The sequence below is a fragment of the Sander vitreus genome, chromosome 18 (genome assembly GCF_031162955.1).
Source record: "Sander vitreus isolate 19-12246 chromosome 18, sanVit1, whole genome shotgun sequence".
Taxonomy (NCBI): Eukaryota; Metazoa; Chordata; class Actinopteri; order Perciformes; family Percidae; genus Sander; species Sander vitreus.
The window spans coordinates 7,723,916-7,749,458 of record NC_135872.1 but is presented as its reverse complement, the minus strand read 5'-3'; the positions used below and the strand labels follow the sequence as shown (position 1 = coordinate 7,749,458).

Here is a 25,543-nt window from a genome sequence, read left to right as displayed (position 1 = left end):
CACCTGCTCTGCCTGTGTCTGTGTGGCCCTAAATCACCCATAGGCGTGAACTACTTAGGCTAAGTACAATAGGCCTACTTGAGTAAATACCTAGTTACATTCCACCACTTACTGTATGTATGAAACGTGCTATACAAAAAATAATGATAATAACAATGATAAAAGACTAAAATAAAATGGCAGACAATCAATAAAAAAATAATATTTAAAAACAGTTTGAATTTATACATTAAGCAAGGAGCTACAAAAGAGAATAAGTTAAATAAAAATACACTTTATTACTTTATAAATTATTATTATAATACTTACAATACTTAGACTCGTTATCGGTCCTATTGTTTCTAAAAGCTTGAATCAGAAGAAAGAAATTGACTTCCCTCCATTCCTAATAGTGTCCCTTTCGCTTTCACCTCTCATGCCAGAGTCACAGTTCAGTCTCATGTCCTCTCCCGGCTTCCGTAGACATTCCTTCACTGTCAGTTCTGTGCGGTGACTGACAACCATCGGTGAGCCAACAATCCAGCTCCAAGTGTAAACTATGGAAGAGATTAATAACATTGAAGTCACTCCGTGCACAGAGTCCGACTATCTGAAACCGCTCAGGGTGCACTATAACCAGGTGAGTTATTTCTGTCTGATAACGCTTGATACAGGCTGCAGGATGCTGTAGGCTAGCCCAACCCCCCATTCATTTTGCAGCTAGCATGCTAGCATAACACAAAGGCTAAACTGACCTTAAACACAGACGTTGACCGGAACAATTGCCGTTACTTTGACCACAATGACTAAACAACCGTGTTCGCTTTGTTTTCACGTACGGTGTGTTTCTGTGTTTGACATGAACCGGAGACAGCTATAAGTAGCATGCTAACGGTAGCTTGCTGAAAAGGCTTTTAGACTGAGCATCACGTTAACGTTAGCACATGATTTCCGTTAGTATAAGGAGGTGTTGTTCACACAGTTTATCAGTGTTACGTGACAAGGAAACATGTTTTCCGTCTTATTAGCAGGTCAGGTGAGACTTGTTGATCCGAGCTGTCAAATTGAGTGGTGTTAGTATCTGTGGGTCAGAGGTCAGTTCAGGTTTACACTGAGAGAAATTGCCCATTTATATGTGGAACATTGAAGAGGCTTGTCTGTTCAAATCTTATGGGAATTTAAATAGTTAAAAATTCTCTAAATGTCTGTTTGCCTACACGAAAAGTACAGGTCCAGTATATAACATTAAACACTGCAGGGGAATATGCACACAGCTAAGGACAGTTTTTTACATTGTCAAAGTATTTAAAGGTGTAGATATCTTTGTCTTATAGTTCTTACCAAACAATCAATCAATTAATTAATCAATTATTGTTTGTCACATGAAATCGTACGAGGTACAATTCCAGTGAAATGCATCAGCTCCTTCAACTTCTGCACGATTCATCATTAAGCAGAATGTGGCCGTCAGATCGGCACACAGAAAAAAAGAGGCACCCAATTGAATGGCACCAGCACTCCAGGAACCAGCCAAGTCTCTGTGAAAGGACACCACAGCTCCAGAAATCGCCCTTGAAAGTGACGCAGGCACAGAGGCCATCTAACTCACCGTCCGACACTTGAACACAGGCTACCAGGATGCCCAGCAGAGAAATCACAGTCGATGTTCAATTCCTCGGTTGCCCCTCTGATGTAGAGGTGGAGATGGACGCAGAGATGGTCTTGCTTGTCCACGTAGTCTGGATCATAGTCATTAGTAGTAGTAGTAGTAGTAGTATTAGTAGTATTTTTATTTGGTGATTGATCACCTAAGTTTTGCTTGGTTTTTCCACACAATTATGCTGATGAAAGTGTGAAAGGGTAAAAAGATAGATTCCTAAAGTCATGGTATCAGACAGTTAGAAATAGGAGTGGGAGATAAGGATCTTTACACATTTTTGTCTGGGTGAAGCCTTAAACTACTGCCCTTGAACGAGTGGGTGGTTTGTTTGTCTCTATTTTGGCAAGACTTGTTGATTTATTTAAGGTGGTATTATTTAGACATGTAGATCAGTGCTGATACTTACCATGTTACACATCCACATTAAATACAGTTTCTTTGTTATTATAAAATGTAGTGTTTTTGCTATTATTTACATTCATTTATTTACGGTGATTCAGTTTTTATTGCCACAGAAATCACTGGCCTTATGTTACCTTATATACTGTAAATATGATTCAAAGGAGGTAAACAGATTTAAATTTGGAGAAACGAGAGAGCACTGGATTTAGAATCTGTACCGGGAGGGAAATACTTTTCTTCACGTGTGTTTATGAAAGTATAGCCTATGTATTGTATGTTGGATGTATATTGCATGTATATTTAGGTTTGGTGTAGATGTTGGTGGGGTTCATTTTGTGTATTTGGACATATTGACAAATGTATATTGCCTCGCAGTATATCGGCTAATTAGAAAAGAATCACTTTCTGATATCAAACATCTCCTCTTATATGCTTTTGTTGTTCTTCTCTTGTATATATTCAGTAGTCCTGTAGACCGACTTTGGTACATTCATACTAGCATACTGTTCTATAGGGCTTCATGGGTGCACGTATAGTCGCTATTCATCTATTCATTCATCTGTCTATCCATTTTTATCCAGGTCATGATGGCAAACAGGGTGGGCAGAGTGGATCGCCTGTGACCGAAATCTCGTTAACTGTACATTTTTATTTCAGAAGATCAAAAGTTGTCAAATTTCACATTAGCTGCCTGTGTGGTTTGCCGTAAATGCTTAATGTTGTGAACTGCTTACTGGAAATTGAAAGGCATGAGATTGTGATTCTGAAGCATGACTCTAAAAAGTCAGTATACTGCTTTAGTTAGCATTTAGCATAGGTTCATCGTTGAAAATATTAGATTTGTTTTTTTATACTGTATAGTCCACATGCCAAACGGAAAATGTGATGTGATGACTGTGTGTCCTCCTGATCTCCAGCAAAGTGAGAAATGCTTCCTCACCCAAGCATAGGCTGCCGTCCAGAATGAATTTATTTTTAGGTTTCAAAATATTTGTGCAGTTTCTCTGTTCCTGCGTTACAGACTTGGCTTCTGTTGTGTAAAATCAGGAAAGTGACAGTGGTGCAGAAGATGTATTATAGTAATACTCACTGCTAAAATGCATTTCTTTTCTTTACTGTGGATGATTGGGAGATATTATTTAACCTGGCCATTGATAAAGTACAGTTCATTTCAGTAGTACATGCAAGATAAAGGCTATTTTGTTCACTGAGGGCTGGTAACAACGCTCAATGTCCAAAGTGGAACATACTTTTTAAACATAAAGAAATGGCAACTATCTATAATTTGAAGGTGCTCTTTTGTAGTGTTCCTCTCAATTTAATTAGAAAACTCAAGTACCAATGCACCCATGTTAAGGGGAGCTCAGTGAGGAGTTTTTTTTTCTTCTTCAATTGGGGTTTTACACCTGTGACAGCAGTGGGGGGGGGGGGGGGGTTAAGCTTGTCAAGAGAATGGCGGAACGGCTAAGACAGCAGATGGACAACAAAAGAGATGAGGGTGGACTCCCTCTCCGTCCTGTCCTCCCTTTCATCCTCGTCATCTCTCCTGTGTAGCTCGGGAGGGGCTGGTCAGGGACTTCCCACAAAGGCCTTTCAGTCAGACTGAGGGAGCATCTCTTCCCAAAACCTTTTATGTTCATCGGTACATCTGCAGCTTAGCCACTGGCCACTAAAACCTACACACACACACACACACACACACACACATATACTGAAATGCGCTCTATAAGTAGATAATGTCGTGTGAGAGGCTCTCTTCATCATTAGTTTTTACTGGTGTTTTGTCTCCTCTCCCTCGCCTCTCTACAAAGCAGGTAATTGTCCCTCGTTGACTCTGGGAAACCCCTCTTATCTCTGTCGCCTCGTGCTTACGTTGAATCACAGGCTGCTACTTGGAGCAGGATAATTACCTTCCATTTATTCATTATAATGATTTGAATTATTCATCTGGAATTATTTATCTTGTACAGCTTACAGCCAGTGGCCCCGGTACTCCTTCAGTGAATATGAGATCCATTATGATCTTAAAACACACATTTTCTCCCATGAATAGTTATTTATAGGCTCCAGCTTGAATCATGGGAGTAAAATGAGCCTAATTTGTATGAGTGTGTCTGTAAATGGTGAGAGGATTGTCTGCACGATTTAAAAACTTTGATTTAGGGCAGAGTGATAATTCAGTACGATAATGTATTACCTGTGTGTGGAAATCTCACAAAATGAGTTCTTGTTTTGCCCAGTGAACATTCTTGTCTGAAGTAATGAATAAGAGTAGACTTCACTCCCAATCAGCCTTAGCTGTACTTGTGTTTAGTGCTAATTAGCAAATATTAGCATGCTAAAACTAAGATGGTGATCATGGTAAACATTATACACGTGTGTTAGCATGATGAGCATTTAGCCGAAAGTATGTCTAAGAACAGCCTCACAGAGATGCAAGCGTGGCTCTAGGCTCTTAGCGTTGTTCCTTGACTACTGACTTGTGGGCTTGTAGTGATTGATCTATTATCTAAATTGTTGTTGACAAATCAGCTGCTTCAGTAGTATACCAGCCCTAACATGTTGTGAGAAATTAAAGCATGCATAGATTTGAAATAATTATCTCACACGAATGCTACTGACTGAATTAAAAACATTTAACCCCCTGTATCCATTGAAGGAGTGTTTCACACCTTTACGACAGGCTAGAATGGGCTAGAAAAACACAAAGGCCCTTTAGAAAAAGGGCCAAAACCGGATCTACTTCCTGCGAAGGCTCAGAGGCTTCAAGTCTGCAACAGGATGCTGCAAATGTTCTACCAGTCTGTAGTGGCCAGCGCCAACTTCTATGCTGCTGTGTGCTGGAGACAGATGATGCGGGCTAACAAGCCGAGATACGCTAACAAGCTAGTTGGAAAGGCCATCTCAGTGATTGGAGGGGGAGTTGAGCTGGACTCTGGAGTCGGTGACGGCAAAGACGATGTCCAAGTTGGTTAGCATTCGGAACAACGTCTCCCAGTCCCACCCCCTCTACGACATGCTGGTTGAGAAGAGGAGCCAAAGACTCATACCCCCAAGGTGTTCCTCCGGGCGGCACAGGAGGTTATTTTTATTCCTACCAGTAGCCATCAAACTTTATTATTATTTTTTTTTTTTAAATACATCTTTTGCACAGTATATAACTTATAATAACCTCCATTTTGCACACCTAGTGCACATCCACTTTGCACATTGTATGCATGCACATGTTTAAAGGGCATACTTTATTTTTAAACTTTTTTTACTTTTAACTCTTCTATTAGGCCTAGTAGTTGTGTTTTGACATTTCATTCTTTGCACTATTCTTTGTTCAGTGTGGTTTATCCGCATACTGCTGCTGACAAGTGAGTTTAAAGTATCTATCTATCTATCTATCTTGAGCAAACAGAGGTGAAAATCAGAAATGGGCTGTGGTCAATTCCTCCAAGTAGTATCTCAGTCATTTTGCATTGGCAGGACTAACGCGTAAACAGACTTGATGTGATTTGAGGTCTACATGCTTTCTGTGGATTTCACTCGAGGACACAGTCACATGGGTGTGTAATTGAGGAGTGTGTCCTTGACAATCTCTTTGGCACTCGTGGATAGGAACCACTTACCAGGTTGTTTTAATGCTGCAGATCTGTCATTTCGTCGTTACTGGTCGATCAGCTTGGGCAGGTGCAAATGCTTTTTGTCATTGTCATTCATTTTTAAACTCTGCTGATTATTAGTTCACTGGTTGTAATGTGTGTATGATAGCCCAGCTGCCTTTGTTCAGGGTGGTGACAAGACAGAGACTGGAGCTAAAACCAGAAAAAAAAACTGGAGAGCACATTATTCAAAGAGTGCTATTGTATTTGAGGACGGTAGTTGATTATTATTTTTTTCTGCTGCAGCTGCCAGGTTGTGTGTGTGTGTGTGTGTGTGTGTGTGTGTGTGTGTGTGTGTGTGTGTGTGTGTGTGTGAAATGGTTATTAGACTTTAAGCACATAAAAGACCATACATCCCTCCCTACAATAGGCATTCACACAGGAGCATGTCAGTTCTGATGCCCAAAGCCAGAGGGACCACATTAATTTCAAGGTCCTGTGTAGCCTGTTCCTCTCTTTCTTTCTTTCTTTCTCTCTCTCTCTCTCTCTCTCTCTCTCTCTCTCTCTCTCTCTCTCTCTCTCTCTCTCCGTCTCCCCATGGGCTAATCTCTCTGTTGTAATCCATGTCGGCCATGATTCTCCTTCTCCCCTGGGCCATTCAAGCCACTCCCACCCCCCTTCTCTCAGCAAGTGGCCCGAGTAATGAGGGGAACCCCACCATCTGTGAGTGGTGACAGGATACTAGAGAGGGAATGTGTGTGTGTGTGTATGTGTGTGTGTTAGAGTAGTTTTACCTTGTACAGTATGCGGTTGCAGGAAAATAAATCCTCTTTTTAGTATTTGATCAGTGTAATCACTCATTTCCAAATTAATTGTGAACTTTGATATGATTACTGCAAACAAACTAGACCATAATCAAGATGGTTGTTAGTCTTTCTCTTAGTCTCTAACTGACATTACTGGTATTACTTTTCTCTTTTGCTTTTCTGAATAGATAGACCAGTTCTTTGAAGTGATTTTTACGTCATCAGCTTTTCACACCTTCAACCGTCTGCTGTTAACAGAAATCTCTCAAAAGCTGTAGCTCCCATTTACGCTGGAAGGACGGCACACGCTTCCCGTTTGTGCTGTAAAGCAATATCACACTACATCTACTCAAAGAGGGACAATTTTGATCTTTTTCTCTCCGTTTTGGGTTTCTATTCCCACTAACCTTGGGTTTTTTCACTCTTAAAAAAAAAAAAAAAAAAAAAAACTTTTGGAAAAGAGTGGATAAATCTGAAAGTGAGTCTCATGTGTTTGTGTGGATAAGGAAAACAGCTGGCACAGACTGTGGAAGAAAAGTTAAGACCAGAAAACTTTCTGTTTCAGCTAAACACTCATTTTACATGTCAATATACGAAATCACATAGCAGGTTACAGCCAATATTGGCACATTACTGTAATGAAATGACTATTTTCAGTTACATTACAGTTACTAACCCCTGCAATGCTTCGTTACTTTGACAATTTGGGGGTGGTCTTCCTCACTGTCTTACCAGATGGAGGGTTTACATTGGTTTGGCCTCTCTGTATTCAATTAACCGGTGATGTGTTATCTTGGGGCTGGAGATTTGGGGACTGGGGAGGTGGTCAACCTTTGCCAAAACGGTTGAAATGCAACTCCCAGGAACTTCAAAGCTGTCTTACTTACTTACATGTTGTGTCTTCCTAGGCTTCCCAGCTTGTAAACAGATGCTGGTAAATTCGCATTCAGAATCACCTAGTTATGTTTAGAGTAGTCTCGCATTGCCAGACCTTCCTCAACCGTGGCGCTGTGAAGGAAGGTCTGGCTAGCCCACACAGCATTCTAGGATGGGAGAAAAACGTACTCAGGTCTTGGGTGGTGCTAAGCACCAGGAAAAGCCGTGGTGCCACTGCAAAATAGCATCGGGAAGGAACTTGTTTTGGTGGAACATGTGTACGTTCAAAAGTTGTTTTAGTCGTGCAACAGAAAACTCAGATTGGACAGATAGTCTAGCTAGCTGTCTGGATTTACCCTGCAGAGATCTGAGAAAAGGTTAACCATAGTCCTCATAAAATTGACCGGAGTTTAAAATGCCAACACAAAGGAAGCCCAAGGCAATGGATATCCAGCCTAAATGAGTGAAATCCGGCGGAAATTCTGTTGGCAACAGAGCAATCCCGGAAGTGGAACGTCAAGGATGTAGACTATGTTTAAAGTAGCTTTATTGTGGGGTGACAGCCGTTGAAGCCATCGGAGCTAAATTAGCTTTTATGGTCAGTAAATACCTCCAAACCCCAGGCTGTCTACATCGATTGTAGTCAGGCAAGACTCAATAGGCTTTTAAATAAGTTATGGTAGGCTAATTGTCATCGGGTGCTTACCAATGTTTTGCAGATGATTACCTCTTTCTGAATGTTTCAGAACCACAAACTATATATTGGTTTTCAGCGCTCAACGCTAACTTTTTAAAGTGGTTGCCAGCTTGGCAACCAGGCATCAGCTTTTGGTTGCCAAAATTGACAATACGGTTGCCATGTTTTAAACTGTCTATATTTGTAGCAATTCATTTCTTATGTAACTATACCACACATTTTAATAATGAAACAATGAGGTAATGACTTGCAATATAATTTCCCATACCTCTCAAATAGGGGTTCGGATCGCGGTTGTGAGTCACGGATCAGATCAATTTTCAGATCAGCACAAAAAGGGGGGAATTTGAATGATTATTAAAAATGTAATAATAACTTTTAACAATAATTACTAGAGATGCACCGATTACAACTTTCTAGGCCGATTCCGATTTTCTTTGAGTTAGGCCAGCCGATACCGATTTTAGCCGAATCCGATTTCATTTTTTTTCATTTTTTTTTTTTTTTCTCTTTACAGCACACACAAATATTTATTTTCTATCTTTTCTTTAATAGAAAATGTTACATTTTGCATAGAACATTTTTTAAATAGATAATCGATCGCTATAAAATACAACTATATAAATGACTTCTGGTGTGGGAAATTCACACACATCTAAAGTGCAATGTTATGGAAGAACCATTTCCTTCTTTTCACATCCAATATCCAACTAAAAAAACTAAACTTCTGTATGTATGAAAACAGGGAAAACAGGTAATGGCAATAAAATAATATATAAATAACAAATAAAAATAAAAAAAATATAGCCTTAATGCAGTATAAAGAGATTTCTCTAAACACACACACAGGCCTGTTTGAACGTCAACAGTAACGTTACCTGAAAACAGCGTGTAGGCCTAGTTCCTTTTTTAGCAAGTTTGCTTTATGTGTCATTGTGCATAAATATGAACAGTGCCGTTGCTGTCAACAGGCTTATCTGCTAACGTTAGCTACCGGCGGTTACCTCTGAACAATCCAGCATCGGTGCAGCTCTAATAATTACTTCTTTCACCAGTAATTTGCTGTTAAAAGACAAAAGCAGATGAGAAAAGGGTATTTTACAATAACTTTGAATGCACCACGAGGCTTACCAGTTTTAAGTAAACGCAACATTTATTCCCGTCTGTGTTTTTTTTCCCGACCACAGCAGCGACCAAGTGCTAGTTTGTGTCTTTCAGCTCATAGCGTTAGCGGCAGGCGGTTGTACGTCCCGGTGTTGGAATCCTCTACAGTGAAATACAGTCACACTTTTTACACCGTTTAGCTGTCAGCATTTTAACCCTGTTAATCCAGTTACTACTGTAGCCAACGGTAGGCTAACGTTACCTGCTGTGTAACGTGTTACAAGTGTGTTGTGGTAGTGTTACTACCTGATGTGAGTTGAGTACAGATGTGAGTTGCGCATGCGTCACTTTGCGACAATGAGGAGGCCACTGCTAGACCAGATTTCACACAGATCTGTTTTGCTGTTAGCCACAGAATAATGAGATAGGTACATTACATAGCAGTAATTTATTATTTAGCGTAAGGCATCACATTTTCACGGCATGATCCCTGATGTCAGTTCTAGATTAGAGGCTGAAGTAGCCTACAAGAACCTGCTAACGAGAGACTTCTGTAATGTCGATACAATAAAAATGGACCTACATAACTAATTTCGTTCACTGCTGGCTACAAGTTAGCAATCAAACACAACAAAGGCTGTCACTTGAATGGCGTTTTGAGCTAACGTTAGCAATCAAACAATCATAGATAGCTAAAACGTTTGCCGGATCCCTTGGCGTTATGCCGTAAACCGTTTCAATCTGAGCATGCGCAACTCACATCTGCACTCGACTCACATCGGGTAGTGACAACTAGCGTGACATGCAGCGATGTTTCTGTTGCCTGTAACGTCTGTTTCAGAGCATCAGAGAGCAGTGCAGACATTTAGGTGGCACCGTAATGAGGCACTGAAATCAGCGTTGCTATTCCGTCCGGTAGATACCGGGTACCGGTGCCGTATTAGCACCAGGATTTTAACATGCGCCGTTAACGTGGACAGAAAATTGCGTTGCCTGTATGTTTTCAAGGGCAACCGGGCAACCGTTACAGTCAAGCCCTGGTTTTCATATATTGGTGCGGTATTACATTCAATTTATCGCACTCGTTAGACGAAAAGAGAGCTGAGCCAGAAGGCAAAGCCTCGATCTACCGGTCAGTTTTTTGTTCCTACCCTCACCTATGGTCATGAAGGCTGGGTCATGACCGAAAGAACAAGATCCAGGGTACAAGCGGCCGAAATGGGTTTCCTCAGGAGGGTAGCTGGCGCCTCCCTTAGAGATAGGGTGAGAAGCTCAGTTATCCGTGAGGAGCTCGGAGTAGAGCCGCTGCTCCTTTGCGCCGAAAGGAGCCAGTTGAGGTGGTTCGGCATCTGGTAAGGATGCCCCCTGGGCGCTCCCTAGGGAGGTGTTCCAGGCACGTCCCAGCTGGGAGGAGGCCTCGGGGAGACCCAGGACTAGGTGGAGGGATTATATCTCTAACCTGGCCTGGGAACGCCGATCCCCCAGTCGGAGCTGGTTAATGTGGCCCGGGAAAGGGAAGTTTGGGGTCCCCTGCTGAGCTGCTACCCCCGCGACCCGACCCCGGATAAGCGGATGAAGATGGATGGATGGATGGATGGTTCTGTTTTTTGTGTTGTGTGCTCTCCACAAAGCTCATTTTATTTGCTAAACATTTCTAAAACAACTATTTAAAGAATGTCAACAAACGAGGGAATGAAATGTCCCATTTATTCACAAGACTAAGTTATTATTATTAATATATTTTCTCCAAATGTTATGTTCCCAAAGTATCCTAGTTATTCTTGCTTTAATGCAAAGTATAATGCAATATATAGTAAATCCTTGCTTTGCAGTAACATTATGTTGGATAATATAAACTTCAGTGTACATCTATGTTTAGAACCTACATGAAAATACCCCACAATTTACCTGTAAAAGGTTCATTGACAGGAAAAATGCTCTGTCTCATACATTATTCAATAGGCATGCTTTACTAAGCAACAAGCCACAAGAAGTGCATCTCTGCCTCAGTCAGGACAAGTGATTTATCACACACACACACACACACACACACACACACACACACACACACACCTTTACACACTAGTTTTGCTTTCACCAAGTAAAAAGCGAGAGGGGTGTGGCTGGCTTGGCCTTAAGGAGGAATGATGGTGTGTAAGACACTGGCACACTTGTTGACCTGAAAGGTTTTTGTGAGAGTAATTTCACTAGTTTGACTGTCTACAGCTCAGGCAGAGCATTGTTTTATGACATGACTCTACAGCGAGGAGTTTTGATTATGTCAATGCCTTACTAGTAGCTGACAGCTAGAGAAAAGATACCTGCTATCACTGCTGCAATCTTTCTGGCTTAATGTGCAAATTCCTGCAGTATGAGCCTGTGGTGTTACTTTATGGATAATTTAAACATTATGAATAGAATATTTCGAAGATCGTCAGAAATGAAATCAGTGAATATTTGATATCTTTGCTTGATGAGTGACTTAAATGTTGGTGATTAGTTTTCTGTCCGTCTCCTTATAGTTTCAGCACTATCTAAGCTTGTTGGGGTTACACATTGATATGCATAACGTAGCATACCAACTGTAAGCAGTGTTCAATCATTAAATCATTTTTAAAGATTCAAAAGGTTAGACTTTTGCAAAGGTTTAGGACTAATATGTTTTATTCAATATCAATATAGATCTGTCACAGTACATGTTTGCTATACATTGATAAAAATGTACGCTAGAAATGATGACAAACATTAATTTTTTTGGACCAAAGTTAGTTGATGTTGGAGAGTATCTTCTCAGCTCTGCATTTAAATGTGCATACAGTAAGCCTTTGTCATTGACCTGACATAATAGCTGTTAAAGGTAATACAATTGCAGTACCATAACGAAACCTACACAAACTTTGGCTTCATGCTCTCATTTCACACCACAACATGATAGTTAATGATGCATGAGCGGCATTATGCTAGCTTGGCTTCACATTGAGGCCTTGTGGCTGTGACCTGTTAGGTCACGCACTGCTCGTTTGACCATTTGTTGAGATGATTTGAGGAAGGATGAGTACTTTTTATGGATGATCTATAAAAGTAAATGTTTTTGTTGTTGTTGATAAATTAGGCAAAACTGCATTGTGGTGTGTCCTTACCTATTATGCTATTAGCTTTGTAAATAGAGGTAATAATTCTGATATCCACTTGAAATGCCACTTAATTAACTGTATGGAGTGCAGGTTAGCCTGTTGTTGATGGAAGGTGCTGGTCATAGGTCTGTCTTGTCAGATGTGTCTGAGGTTAACACAAGGCAGTAGTCCTGAAATAAACACTATATAAAACTAACACTAATTGTGCTTGAATTCTCACTTTTTTTATGTCTTTTTTAGAGAGAAGTTTATTCAACTTCGGGAAGTTATAGTGAACTGTATTGTTGTATTTTAGTGGCAAAATATTGTTGTAATAGGTGTTAATGATATTTAAATGAGAATTCATCTGAGAATATTTAGATATCCGTTAGTTGCATTTCCAAGCTGTGTGGGAGTTTATTCCCTTTTAGACAGAAATCCTAAAGTCGCACATTGCAGCTCTGAGTACATCTTTGGCACAGTGGCACATCCTAACTCAGACCCTCTTGCTGCAACAGTAGCTTTATTATGTCTGATGGGTGGTACCTAAACTGCATCACCACATTCACACACAAGAAGGCACATCGATTGCAAAGTTGAAAATGAACCTTTTTTGTTCCCAAAATCTACCAGCTACTCAATAGATGTTTGTTTTTTTGCCGGTGAGTGAAGCAAATCTAGCAGCCACTTGCATATAGTATTTTACAGCATTTGGCTGGTGGCTGGTGCTAATTTCCAACCCTGATCTATTGTAGCTGAAATAAGCCTGTTCTAGTAAAGCCGTCATCCCTGCGTCTGAACGAGCTTGTGGGTGAAGAGGAGGTGTTACCTAAAATTTAATCAAGGCCATATTTCCTCAGGCATAGAAAATGTAGGCCAACTTTACCATATTTATACAGGGTGCAATGTGGAGTGAGGAATAAGTTTGTTTTTCGGTTTTATTCACACATCTTTGCTGATTGGATGTGAATGATAAAAATCAAAAGTCAAATTATATTGAATGGGTTAATGGTGTTGCTTGCCATGATGACTTTGCCTTTGCAAAACTGACCCGCCAATATTTCCTTCCAGTCCTTTGTTCAGACTGAGCCACAGCTGCAGGCGCTTATACATCAGTGGATGACTTCACACTAAAAGTGAAATTAAGTGATGAATTCCATATAATTATAATTTTCCTTATTACAGTTTTGCACCCTGAACTGCAACAACACCTTTCATCTATTCACCTGGCAATCATGAAAATAACTGCAAAATGAATGAACTATCAGGGTGGTTACCTTATTGTGCCTTTAAGCTTACTGCAAAGTGATGAGCCTACAATCAGCCAATGTGTGTGTCACTGCCCACATATTTAAGCTCTCAGGATGCCAATGTTTTGTGCACATAGTCACAAACCTGCCACGGCGGTTCAATTGTAATTGTGCTGCTGGAAATTTACTGAAGGAGTGTTCAGCTGCACATCCTGTTGATGTGATGTAACCAAAGGGCATATAAACACTACAACAACTTCTGTTACTAAAGTTTAAAACTACAGGACATGTTTTAGAAGTTAGTCATCAAGAATCTCTCCCCGCAACTAAGTCCAGCAGTGTGGACTCACTGTGGATCCTTTTCTGGCTGAGGATGTAGAAACAATCACTGTAGTTTCTCATAAAAAAACACCCACAGTAGTCCATGGGGGTCAGTAAATATAAATCAACAAATATGAGGACATTAACAAGACAAGAAATACATAATAAGTCATTTTCTTCTTGGTTCTAATCCACAGGATGTTCCTGACATTTTGCTCCATGCTTCTAATTTCGGACTCTGACTAAAACAGCATATTATTGCCAGTGTTTGCTGTAAGTTGTGTGTTTAATTTGGCAGCCACATCAAGTGTTGGAAGCACATCAAACATAGCTATTTTTCATGCCAAGTGTTGGCTACTGTTTTAAATGTTATTCAGGTAATTATAAGATAATGCTTTTTGATAAACTACTTGATGAAGTTCAACGACGTCATGAATGGTGCATGCACAATGCTTTTTGATTTGCATCTGCAGATGTTTTGGTTGAATGTGGTTTGTGATATAACTTCAACATGCCCAAGCAAGCATCAGTTGTGTGGCGGCCTCTACAGTAATCATATTAAATAACTCAGCAGTGATTTGACAACCTGCCATACAAGTCATACAACAAAAGGAGTCTAAAGTTTTGTTACACTGAATACACACTGTGTACACACATTTGTATACACTTGGAACACCACAGTGTTTGAGGACTATTAAAATAGTGTTGCTTTTGTATTAAATTGTATTAATTTATGCTGTCTATTTTGTCTTATTCCCTCACAGAATGGCACAAAGAAATCCTGGGACTTCATGCGAACCCATGATAGGTAAAAACACATTTTTATTCTCTACTGTTGGATGGAAGCTGTGCTCCTATCTACTCATATGCTCGCGCACACACACACACACACACACACACACACACACACACACACACACACACACACACACACACACACGCAAATGAAGATGTTACAGCTTGCTGGAGAGCTGTCAAAACCATTTTTCCCACAAATAAAACCAGCTTACTCAGAACGGATTAGAAATATTGATCTAGAAGTAAGTAGTCTAAAACAGAGTGATGTTTGGTTTGCATAGCCAAGACTATTATTTGCCTTTTTACTTGCAGGATATTTTTTCAATTCAACTGTTTCTTTTCAAACAAAGATTGAAACGGACACAAAACATACAGTAATTATTTTATTTTTTTTATTGACTTTCTGGCACACCATGACATATATAAATGTAATGATAAAGTTATATGCTCATGTGTTTTGTGCACAGTAAAAAAAGTTGTGAGTTTTTGCTTGTTTTTTGTGTGTGTCCTTTTACCTGTAGCCATTATCAACACCACTCACCCATGGTACTTGTATACCTTTTAGTCTTGAACATCTCTAAAAGATGCCAAATACTTTCAGACAGTCAGACCAAAACAGACCCTGTTTTTCGGGAACTGACGCCCTGTTATTCTACTTGGCAACGGCTATAAATGTCTTGAGCTTCACAGGGGGCACTGTAAGAGAAATATCACACATTTGTGTCAAAATCCCAGTTCGTACTCCCCGTTCTGCCCAGGGTACCATAATGCCCTGAGGTAAGTCTCAGGTCATTTAAGCCCTCTTTCCTCCACTCCTGACCCCAAAGAGAGGTCCCTGTGAAAAATAGTTCCACTGAGACAAAAGCAGTAAACCTCAAACCTGTACTTCCTAAAGAAAATAGCCCAGGGGAACATCCTGCTTTACCCCAGGTGGAAATTCTGCCAAAGTGTTATTCCCCCGTTTGCCTGTATTGAAAGGAGCCAGGATTGTTTTGCATTTTTGTTTAAGTGCGCATAATATTTTCGTCTTAGCAGGACACTTCTTCATGTCACATTTCAGGAGCACTAGCAAAAAATCATGCAAGACAGATTTGTGTGTAACATACTGTAAAATATCTAAACAAAGATAGTCCTTTGCTTGTTCCTTAAATGCTTCCAGGGATCAGTTTGTTGTGAGCGGCTTCTTCGTAGGTTTTGAAATAGATTCCTTATAGAATAAAGACTCCCCCTTGTAGTTAAATGACAGTAATTTGGCTGTAAGTTTCACAAACATTCACCTGCACCATGACTTGTGATTACTCATTAGTTAGTAATTTGTAAGTGATGGGATAGTTAAATGTGGGTCTCTACGCTTTGGTGGTTCTTGAAGATGTTGGTCTCGCAGTGGCCATTCAGATTTTTTACACCATCCATTCATTCTCCACCACTTATCTGGTTGTGGGACCACTGACAACATTGTAAGCAAGGTGGCCCAGGTGTCCTTCTCCCCAACCATGTCCTCCAGCTCCTCCTTTGGATTCCAAGGTTTTCGCAGGCCAGAATACTTTCAAAGGGAAGTGTCTAGAGGCATCCTAATCATATACCCAAACCACTGAATTGTGCTCCTTCCAACATGAAGGAGCAATGGTTGTACTCCAATCCTCCTTCTGGGCTAAAGACTCGCCTTTAAGGACAGGGTGAGGAGTGTGAAGGAAACTTCTCTTATTTTGGACACTTTTATCCTCAATCTAATGTATTCATTAACTACACAGAGCTCATGGTCATAAGTGAAGCCCTGGAGGGTAGACTGGTATCGCTGCACCTTCAAAAAAAAATGTCACCATGATAATCTAGTACAACCCAGGCTCGACCACAAATGGAACACCAATCCGCTCATTGATCTCACACCACATCTTATCCTCATCATGAGATACGTTTAACCCAAGGGACTGGAAATGGGTAAATCCACCATTTTTTACCATGTACCCATTCCCTTGGCCTCCAACTGGGAGTTCCTGACCCTCAATCGCCCTAGTGTGCACTGGAGGTCACAGCCTGATGAGGCCGAACTGCACCATTGGCAAAAAGCAGAGATACAATATTTAAGTCTCCACCCACCAAGAACTTCCTTCACTAACTGCCACAAATGCAGAGCCTCCAAGATGTCTCCAAATCTACAAAAACACATGAAGGCTGGATGGGCAAACTCCCATTGCTGACACCTATGTGTTTATGGGAGTGTTTGTGTACCGGTGATTTTTTTAACTGGAAGTAACATTTAATGACAGCCAGTATTTTTAGTCAGCAAGACATTTAAGAGGCCATGGGGCATGTGTTCTAAAAAGAGATTTCTAAAACTATGTTTTGCATGTAATTATGGGGTGTTATGAGTAGAGAAAATTGGAAAACCGACATTAAACACTTTAGTTGTAACTATGTTTTCATGTGGTGAATAAAAAAATATCTCCATTAGCAAAAGTTTAAAGAACTAAAAGAAAAGAGAATGGAGTTGTTGATCATGCCCAATGCCATTGCCTCAGTTCTGGTATGAGAAGATGGATTATTTAGCGCCCATTTATTTGCTTGTACAACAAGGACCTGATGATAGTGTGTTAATACCATAAGCTTTGCAGCACAACCTTAGTCCTGCTCCTCTTGTGTCTGGCATAACCCAGTTTTCCCGCTGTCCAGCCAGAATCCCCACAGAGAAAGCTTAACCGTGCATGAAAAGTCCTGAGCGTCCGTTTAGCCTGCTTCTTGGTTTAACCATTAGGGCATTTTTCTTCAGCGGGAAGCTGTGGAACAGCTGTAATGGTGTGGAACAGCACAACAAGAGCCAGGCATGCCTCAGGGGACAGCTTCCATGCCTCAGGCCTGTGTCCCACTTTTAGCCCAAATCTACCACATTATCTCATCCATCATCCATACTTCTACTCTACGGTGGCGATATCACACCCACATGACTATCTTGTACAGCTGTAGGCTATTCACAAATATCAGCACTGTTTTTTTTTTTTTTTTTTTTCAGATGTTTGGTGTACCTGCTGAAGAGTTTTTGGGGGAAAAAAGTACTGTAATTTTTGAAGTGAATCCCATCTTGAAATTTGGTGGCTACTCTCTTCACATGATCAACATAGGGAAGAAGTGATGGAGGAGGGACATGGATGAACAGGTGACAGAGGTTTCTATAGCTGGCTGAGCCCAGATATGAGGCCCTTAAAATGGACCAGGGGCTTTTTAATCAGCACCCGAGACAATTTATGTTTATCGAGAAGCTATTGATAGCTATTGATCTAGTATTGTTAGGCATTTCTTTCCCAAATGTACACTTGTGTTTGCATATGCTTCAATACCCAAAAGCATGATTTTAGTCCCAGTCTGTGTGTTAATGATCACCAGAGCCTTAAAATGCTTGACGCCCACGTCAGCTGACATTCTTGCATATTGTTAAAAAATAGACATTGGACTTTAAATAACTGTATTGTAAGCAGATATTAAATCAGTATCAGTCCAGGCGCTGTAGCTACATGTAGAAACAAGTTGTAGCAATGTCCCATAATGTCCTCTCACCATGGGAAAGACAGGGCAGGGCTTCCTGCCGCCTCAGACACATCCGCTTTCCCAACTCCGTCCCCAGGCCTCAAGTCTCCACTGGCAGCACTCACACAGTCACAGCAGTGAACCACCTGTGTGTATATAATTCACTGGGTGCCAGTGGTGAAGCATATCGCACTGACCTTCCTTCTTATCTCCACATCCTGCTTGTTGAGTCATTGTTTAAATCTGGAATTATATATTAAGTAATTAATTAGTGTTCAGTTTTGCAGGGATTTTTGTTTCAGTATCATTTTTTTGTTTCATCTTGTTTCAGCATTTAGTCAATCACACGTTTTAGATTTTCATCACATAGTGTAATGCATAACTTTTACATCAAATTTAGTTGACAAACTCCAAAGAGTTTTAAGTGTTTAGGGCAACACCGCATCATTTGATGCACACAGCGCATACCGGACGTGCCATACATACAGTTGTTGTCAAGCTAAGGCAGTTGTCGGCCCTCCGCTTTGCGTCAGGCCGTACAACGCCCCTTCGCTGTGATATAATCACAGTTATATTGTGCAGAGTCGCTGGGAAATAGGATAGTGGTGTATCTTGATACAGCATGCGGATGGAGTATTGGTTAGCATTAAAACAACAGGAATGGGTGTTTTGACATGTGTTTATTTTTTTCAATGACGGTTCCTTTTTTGTTAGAGTTTAGCCCCTTGTTCGTGCTTTAATTTCAGGTAGTTTAGTCAGACTTTTAAGCCTCTATTTTGAGCCCAAATTATGCTGTCCACATATGCTTTGCAACAAGGGTCCGTGTGACGTAAATTTCTGCCAATGTCCAGTGGCTCAGTTTTTGGATGATATCTGCCCTTTTAGTTACTGTCCAATAGGAATTGTCCAAAAGAAAGATAAACTAGACGGGACATGGTATTCTGATTTAGTGTTTCAGTTAATGGTTAGCATGTCCATTCAGCTTAATAATTTAGTTCCTTATCATTTTTGTTAAAGGGGCTTGTCTTTGTTGTTTTTAGTGTTTTCTTACTTTGTCAGGTTGATCTTAAAAAAGATTCAGATTCACATGCCTAGAGTACTTGTGGACCCGCCATCCCAAAATGCTGGATGTTCCTCGGACACTCGTTTTAACCCAGTAACCCCTTGATAACTTTTTTTAAAAAGCTGCTCTACTAGGCACAAATTCTCCTATATGCTGGATGACATTACCACGATGTATCATGTATGAAAAGGGATTTACTATCAGAAAAAGTTGTATGATTTTACTTAAACTTGACCTTTTTTTTCTCTTTTCCTTTAGTGTATCAGTGCTGATCTTCAACACCAGCTCACACTGTTTTATCCTTGTCAAGCAGTTCCGCCCAGGTACGTTTTAACCGCACAAAGCAGGAGACTTACTGTGCTCTGTAATCTAGTTAATTCATTTTCTTCTTGTCCCCCAGCTAGATCTAGATCTAGATTGTTGGATATCCTGTGGGCACTTTCACTAAAAAGGCAGTACATTACACTCCCTGTTTATTCTACTGGATCTTAGTAACAATGCAGACTCATAAATAGACCGCAAGAGGCCCTGTTACAAAGCAGCCTAACCTCCTTTGTTAGAAGTCGCCAGGGACTTTTCCACACTGCAGTGTGCTAAATTCAAGGAAGTCTGGGCATTGATATTTCTTTTTCCTCTCCTCTCTCATTGCTGTTCTAAAACAAATCCTTTATCTAAAAGAAATCAGTTTGTCTACAACCTAGAATGACATTTGTTTTTTAACAGGGAGTGTACGATCTGTTGGTCCGCTTATTGGTATCGAACAATAAAGGTTTAGCCTCCACTATAAAAAACGCTGCTGGAAACCCTGATGTTGTACTGATTTGATATCTGGATTATTATATTTAATATTTTATTGAATTGATATTTTATGAAAAATAAGACTGGACGCACTCAACTCACATAGACATTGTATCAAGTACCACAATTACTTTTCGCTGCTTATTTATGTTCTGGTTTGTGTTTACTAATCCTTATCTGGATTGGTTGTGGCTCCCTCCGTTGCGATTGTTGTGCTAGTTGTGGATGATTAACTCCACCTGTGTGGTGTAATTAAACCCACCTGTGTGTGTAGTATTGTTTGTAATTGCCTGTGCACACGCTGAGGAAGAGCGCCGCTCGAACTGTCCGTTGCGTGGCAATAAAAAATCTTAAATTGGAGTGCTGTCCTAGTAACTTTATCTATTGACTTGATATTTCCTATTGAATCAACAGTGTTAAAGTGTTAGGGCATTTGACCTGTACAGAGAAGCTTTCATTAATTAGCATGCATCCTGTGGGGCTGCAACGGTTACAACAATTGTTAATATGTCAATTAGTTTTCCATTTAAAGGTCCCATATTATAAAAAGTGACAATAAAGCAGGTCGAGGTGCTATATAAATACTGTGAAAATATCAAAAACCCCAATACTCAGAGAAATGCACACATCCCGTTTTCAGAAACTGTGCCTTTAAACGAGCTGTCAGGACTTTTGTAACGTTGTGATGTCACAACTATACTAAATATAGGTAGAAAGCAGGTAAACATGTTCTAGTAGAAACACAAAATACAATATGTAAGTAGGTATGAACCTGATAAATGAGCATAATAGGTCCCCTTTAATTAATTAATCATAGTCTATAAAATGTAAGAAAAGAAAATAGCGGAAAATGGCAATCACAATTTTCTACAGCCCAAGGTACAACATTTTCAGATAGCTTTTTTTATCTGACCAACAGTCCAAAGCCCAAAAAACTGCAAATCCAGTTGAGGAGCTGGTAGTAATTCAATGTAAATTTCCCAAAATGAAATTTCTGTAAAATGTATATATCCTCATCCTTAATTTTCAGTAAAATGTTTTTGAACGGTGTGGCAAAATTGATTAGATAATCAAAAAAATGTCAAATAAAGATGTGTGCAAAAATGTAATGAGAATAATTTCAGGGATAACAGTATTTTCTGTCTTTTCCACCACCAGCTGTATACATGTGTGAGTGGGAAAGGACCAAGACGCAGCCACCTAAGTCTGCTGAAAAAACTGAGGAGGGGGCCTCCGAATCTGCCGCTACAGCCCCCGAGTCTCCAGAGGGCCAGTCGGCCTCAGAGGGGGAGAGCTCTTCTCAGTGGCCCCCGGCCTCAGCGGGCATCACCTATGAGCTCTGTGCCGGCCTGGTGGACAAACCCGACCTATCTCTGGAGGAGATCGCCCGGCAGGAGGTGCTGGAGGAGTGTGGCTACGATGTGCCTGCCTCTAAACTGAAGAGGATTACTTCTTACAGGTTAGCTGATTGCAGTAGGAAATATCTTAGATGAAGTTAAAGTTAAGAAATACCATTTGTAAATTAACTTGACAGAGGCCTTTTACTTATGACCGGCACATTCCCAACACAAATAAGTTTTAGGACAAGGATTTTCATTGTCTTTTGAATATCTGCTTCAGTCACTCCCACTGGATTTCTTGTCCCTTAACAATTAATATCCTGTTGTCCTATTTCATATCATTTTCATTTATAATTTCTGAACCTCCTTGAGTTCACTCAGCAGTAACCCACATTTGCAGATTTGTTTTCATTTTTTTTCAATTCAGTTCCAGGTAGCAATCAAAATGCCTTTTTAAAAGAGTGATAGTCGTGGCCGGGTTAGCTCAGTTGGTAGAGCAGGCGCACATACTGTATATAGAGGTGTATGCCTCGACGCAGAAGGTCCAGGGTTCAAGTCCAACCTGGACGAGTTCCTGCATGTCTTCCCCCCCTCGCTCTCCCCTTTCACATCTGGCTGCCCTTTCCATTAAAGGCTGAAATGCCCAAAACAAATCTTAAAAAAAAAAAAAAAGAGTGATAGTCCATTCCAAACCTTTTATGCACCAAACACTCACCCCAGCAGAGTAGAAAAGCTCTTCACAGATGAGTTCCTAAAGTTAGCAGTTTTCATGGCGGTAAGGTTTTTATTTTTGTATGTTTTTTTACAGTCTACAGAAACGTATTAAACCACTTCTCCACTGTCAACCACTATACTCAGGATTTAGGCTGGTTCCAGACCGTCTCCTCCTCTGAATCACTACCCAATCAATCGCCAGGATTTTTTTTAAGCAATTCAGCTGGGTTTGGTGTTACCAAAGTGCAGAAGTGGGCCAAACAGTGAGCCAGTAGGATAGAAGCAGTCTGGAGTTTATGAGTTCAATTTTGGGTGGAGTATCGCTTTAAAAGTAGCTTTCTGAACGTCCACAATAATACGATGCATCCAAAAGTAAAACATTCATTTGAAATAAATCCAGTTCCTCTTGTGTCCGCTTGTGGTGGAAATATATTAAGTTTCAAAAATGTAACCTTAAGTTGGTGAATTTTAGAGGAAGTCTCATGATGATCAGAGATTGGACTACAAGTGGTGAGGTTATGTAAGTGAGCTGGAAAGCAGCATTCATCTTTGTCAACATATTATTAGCTCACTATATCTTGACACAGAAGTTTCAAGTTCCAGGAGATGAACAGTTCCACATTAAACAGCAGCAGCTGGACACCTTTGACTGACAGCTCTTATAACTGTGCTTTTGATTTGACTTGAACACCTCCTCCGACTTTGTTGGTGTTGTCTATGACGGTTGTTATGTGTGGGCTGCTTCCATTAAGTAGATAGGTATCGCCTTAACCCTCAGGACCCCTATGAGGGAAGTTTTGACTGAAGCGCATGGTGTGGTGAAGTTCTGTGCTAATAGTAGGCAGCCTGGGGTCAGTTTAGTTTAAATGGCAAAGAAGTTCCTGGGAAATCCTGGTGTTTATGTATGTTGCTTAGCATTCAAAGATCGAGTTTTACATTCTTTCATTTGTGGTTTGAGATTACAAATGAATAACAGAAAGCCTACATTACAAACTGGGGGACAGGAATTAACCAGACAGGTAAGGTCTTAAGAAAGACACTATCAAGTTGGATTATGGGAACTGTAGGGTCCATTGTTTTAGGAGCTTGAGCCATAATAGGGACTATTATTATTATTATTATTTTGTAATGTAATTTTTATAATTAAAGTCTCTTGCAAGTCTCCTACTTTATGGAATTGACAACTTCAAACACTGATTCATTCATTTGGAGATATGTTGAGATATCCCGAAAAGTAAGGTTTTGTTTTGGCATTGGTAGATTCGGTTATCATATTGGACCCAGTGTTAAAGTATTCAGACGATATCCAGCCCTGTGTAAAAACGTGAGGAATAATTGCAAGCATACTGTACCTAAATACCAATTTATAATTTCTTTCCCTTATCTCCGCCCTACAGGTCAGGCGTAGGTGTAACAGGCGCCAAGCAGACCATGTTTTACGCCGAGGTGTCTGACGACAACTGTGTGAGCGCAGGGGGAGGTGAGCCAAAGGAGGGAGAGCTTATCGAGGTGGTCAAAGTCCCGCTGCACGAGGCCATGACGTTTGCCTACGACGAGCGTATACCCAAAACCATGGGCGTCATATTTAGTTTCATCTGGTTCCATAATAACATGTCTCCCAAGTACAAGATCTCCACCAATGTGTAACTAGTATTAACCAACCCTCTTTATACTGTTTATTCCAAATTAGATCAAACACAGGCCCAGCACATCCACACTTCCCCACATGGCCCTTCATCCTGTATTGCCTTTGTGCTTATTGGTACATGATGAAAGGTGGGCCCCTTGTCTTGTTGCCAACAGGTATCTTTAAGTTTTGTCCCGTTTACCTTTTTGAGTTTCATGTGGTCTTAATATTTTGTCCTAAAAACAAATTTGCCATAGCTGGTTGTCACTGGCACATTTATCTCTTCTTGATGATTTTTTTTTTTTTTTTAAGTCTGTTAATCATTTCATTTACTGTGCCATCTGTTATAAATGGCTGCATATCACTGATTTCATTTGCCTGCCCTTGATTAAAGGAATACTCCACTGCCTTCAGTGTAGGCTCTTGAATGTTACCTGTATTTATAAAAAGCTAAATAGTATTTTAAATACACCTGATACTGGCTAAGAAAAAGCCATTTACCATTCTTCTTTCAGTTTTCAAATTCCAATTTGTTTCAAGCATTCCTACAACACCCAGCATTCATTGCAAACTCTGTGATGCTGACCAGCCATGTGCCCCTGGTTAGTCTCAGTTTGCTAACATTTTAGCATGTTAATATTTGCATTGGAGTTGATGCAAACAGTTGCCTAACAAAGTGTGCCAGAGGACGTCTGCATCTAAAATGACAATACACATCATATGGCTACGTTTTTGTACTGGGCATTACTTGAACCATTAAAGATATAGATAAGGTAAAAAAGCAAAACGGTGGAGTATTCCTTTAATCCATGATCCAGTAATGCAAAAATGATGCTAGTCAATGGTGGGGCCTTGCAACGATTGAGGTGTTCGGTGTGTTTTAACCACCACTTGTTCAAGCACGCCTCAGTTAATTTCTCTAATCCACAGCCTTTAAGCAATACTTATCATAGTACCCCGTGCTAAACAATCACTCAGTGTCAATGGTAGAAAATCTTTACAAAGTCAAGCCAGTGGACATATTAGCAGGCTTTTTCTCCTACAGGTGAAGTGGAAAATGTGAGTTAGGTAGTCTCACACATCACCGAAAAAGCATTCAGCTACCCATCCCTGCACCAAGGGCCTAATCTCAGTTATAAATTTGTCATTGTTCTCAAGCACAATGCTGCATTGAGTTACTGATATTTGGCCTGCAACATGTCAGTGAACAGTATTGATTTCATTTTTTTTAGTTTTGAAGTAATTCTTTTTACTCTCTTTTGCGTATTTCGGAAATACAGTAGAGAAGACACTGTATAAAGGCTAAATCCTCCATTTGTTTTATCATTTTCGTTACAATCAAAGTCATTTCTAGAGAGTTCATTTTAAACGGTTACATTTTGAACACATTATTGCAGGCGTAGGAGCATATTTAAAAGGATTTAAACCATCTAAAAGATTGCCTTTGGTTATAATTCATTTTGGGGGTTCTGTGTCGTAAATCTTGGATGGTCATTAACACGCAAAACCTAATCTCACAAAGTGAAACTCAACAGCCAAAATCTCAGGTCCAAATAGTCAAAGTTTTGGTCATATTCAGGGTGGATCTCTGGATGTGATGATGACCAGCATGTTATTATATTATTCTATTTCAAAATCACATGCAGTTTAAAGGCAACACACTTCTTACTATATGTTAGTATTTTTCTTCATTCAAAAAGGGCTGGTACTTCATTTATTAATCAATATGTAAAAAAGAAGAAATTCCCCCCACCTTGTAGTTTTCCTAAAAATATGCAAGTTTTGAAGCAAGACAATACTGTTTTTAGAAAATGACTGCTCACTTAAAACACATCTCATTATTTATACATGATTACAGTTAGATAATAAGAAAAGTACTCTTTTTG

The 25,543-nt window shown here is 40.1% G+C and overlaps 1 protein-coding gene across 1 annotated transcript; it reads left to right on the top strand.

Moving 5' to 3' along the window:
- Positions 1-441: 441 nt before the first annotated feature.
- On the top strand, positions 442-24,066 carry nudt14 (nudix (nucleoside diphosphate linked moiety X)-type motif 14). The gene is made up of 5 exons (XM_078274365.1): positions 442-619; positions 14,563-14,606; positions 19,437-19,501; positions 21,135-21,435; positions 23,428-24,066. The coding sequence occupies exons 1-5, from the start codon at positions 539-541 to the stop codon at positions 23,675-23,677; spliced, it is 741 nt and encodes a 246-aa protein (XP_078130491.1). The 5' UTR covers positions 442-538; the 3' UTR covers positions 23,678-24,066.
- The last annotated feature ends 1,477 nt before the right edge of the window (positions 24,067-25,543 follow it).

Excerpts from the sequence above, each read along its gene's own strand:
- nudt14 (XM_078274365.1), top strand. The coding sequence starts at position 539 with ATGGAAGAGATTAATAACATTGAAGTCACTCCGTGCACAGAGTCCGAC. Across the intron at positions 19,502-21,134 it reads TGTCAAGCAGTTCCGCCCAG|CTGTATACATGTGTGAGTGG; the intron begins GTACGTTTTAAC and ends TTCCACCACCAG. Across the intron at positions 21,436-23,427 it reads AAGAGGATTACTTCTTACAG|GTCAGGCGTAGGTGTAACAG; the intron begins GTTAGCTGATTG and ends TCCGCCCTACAG.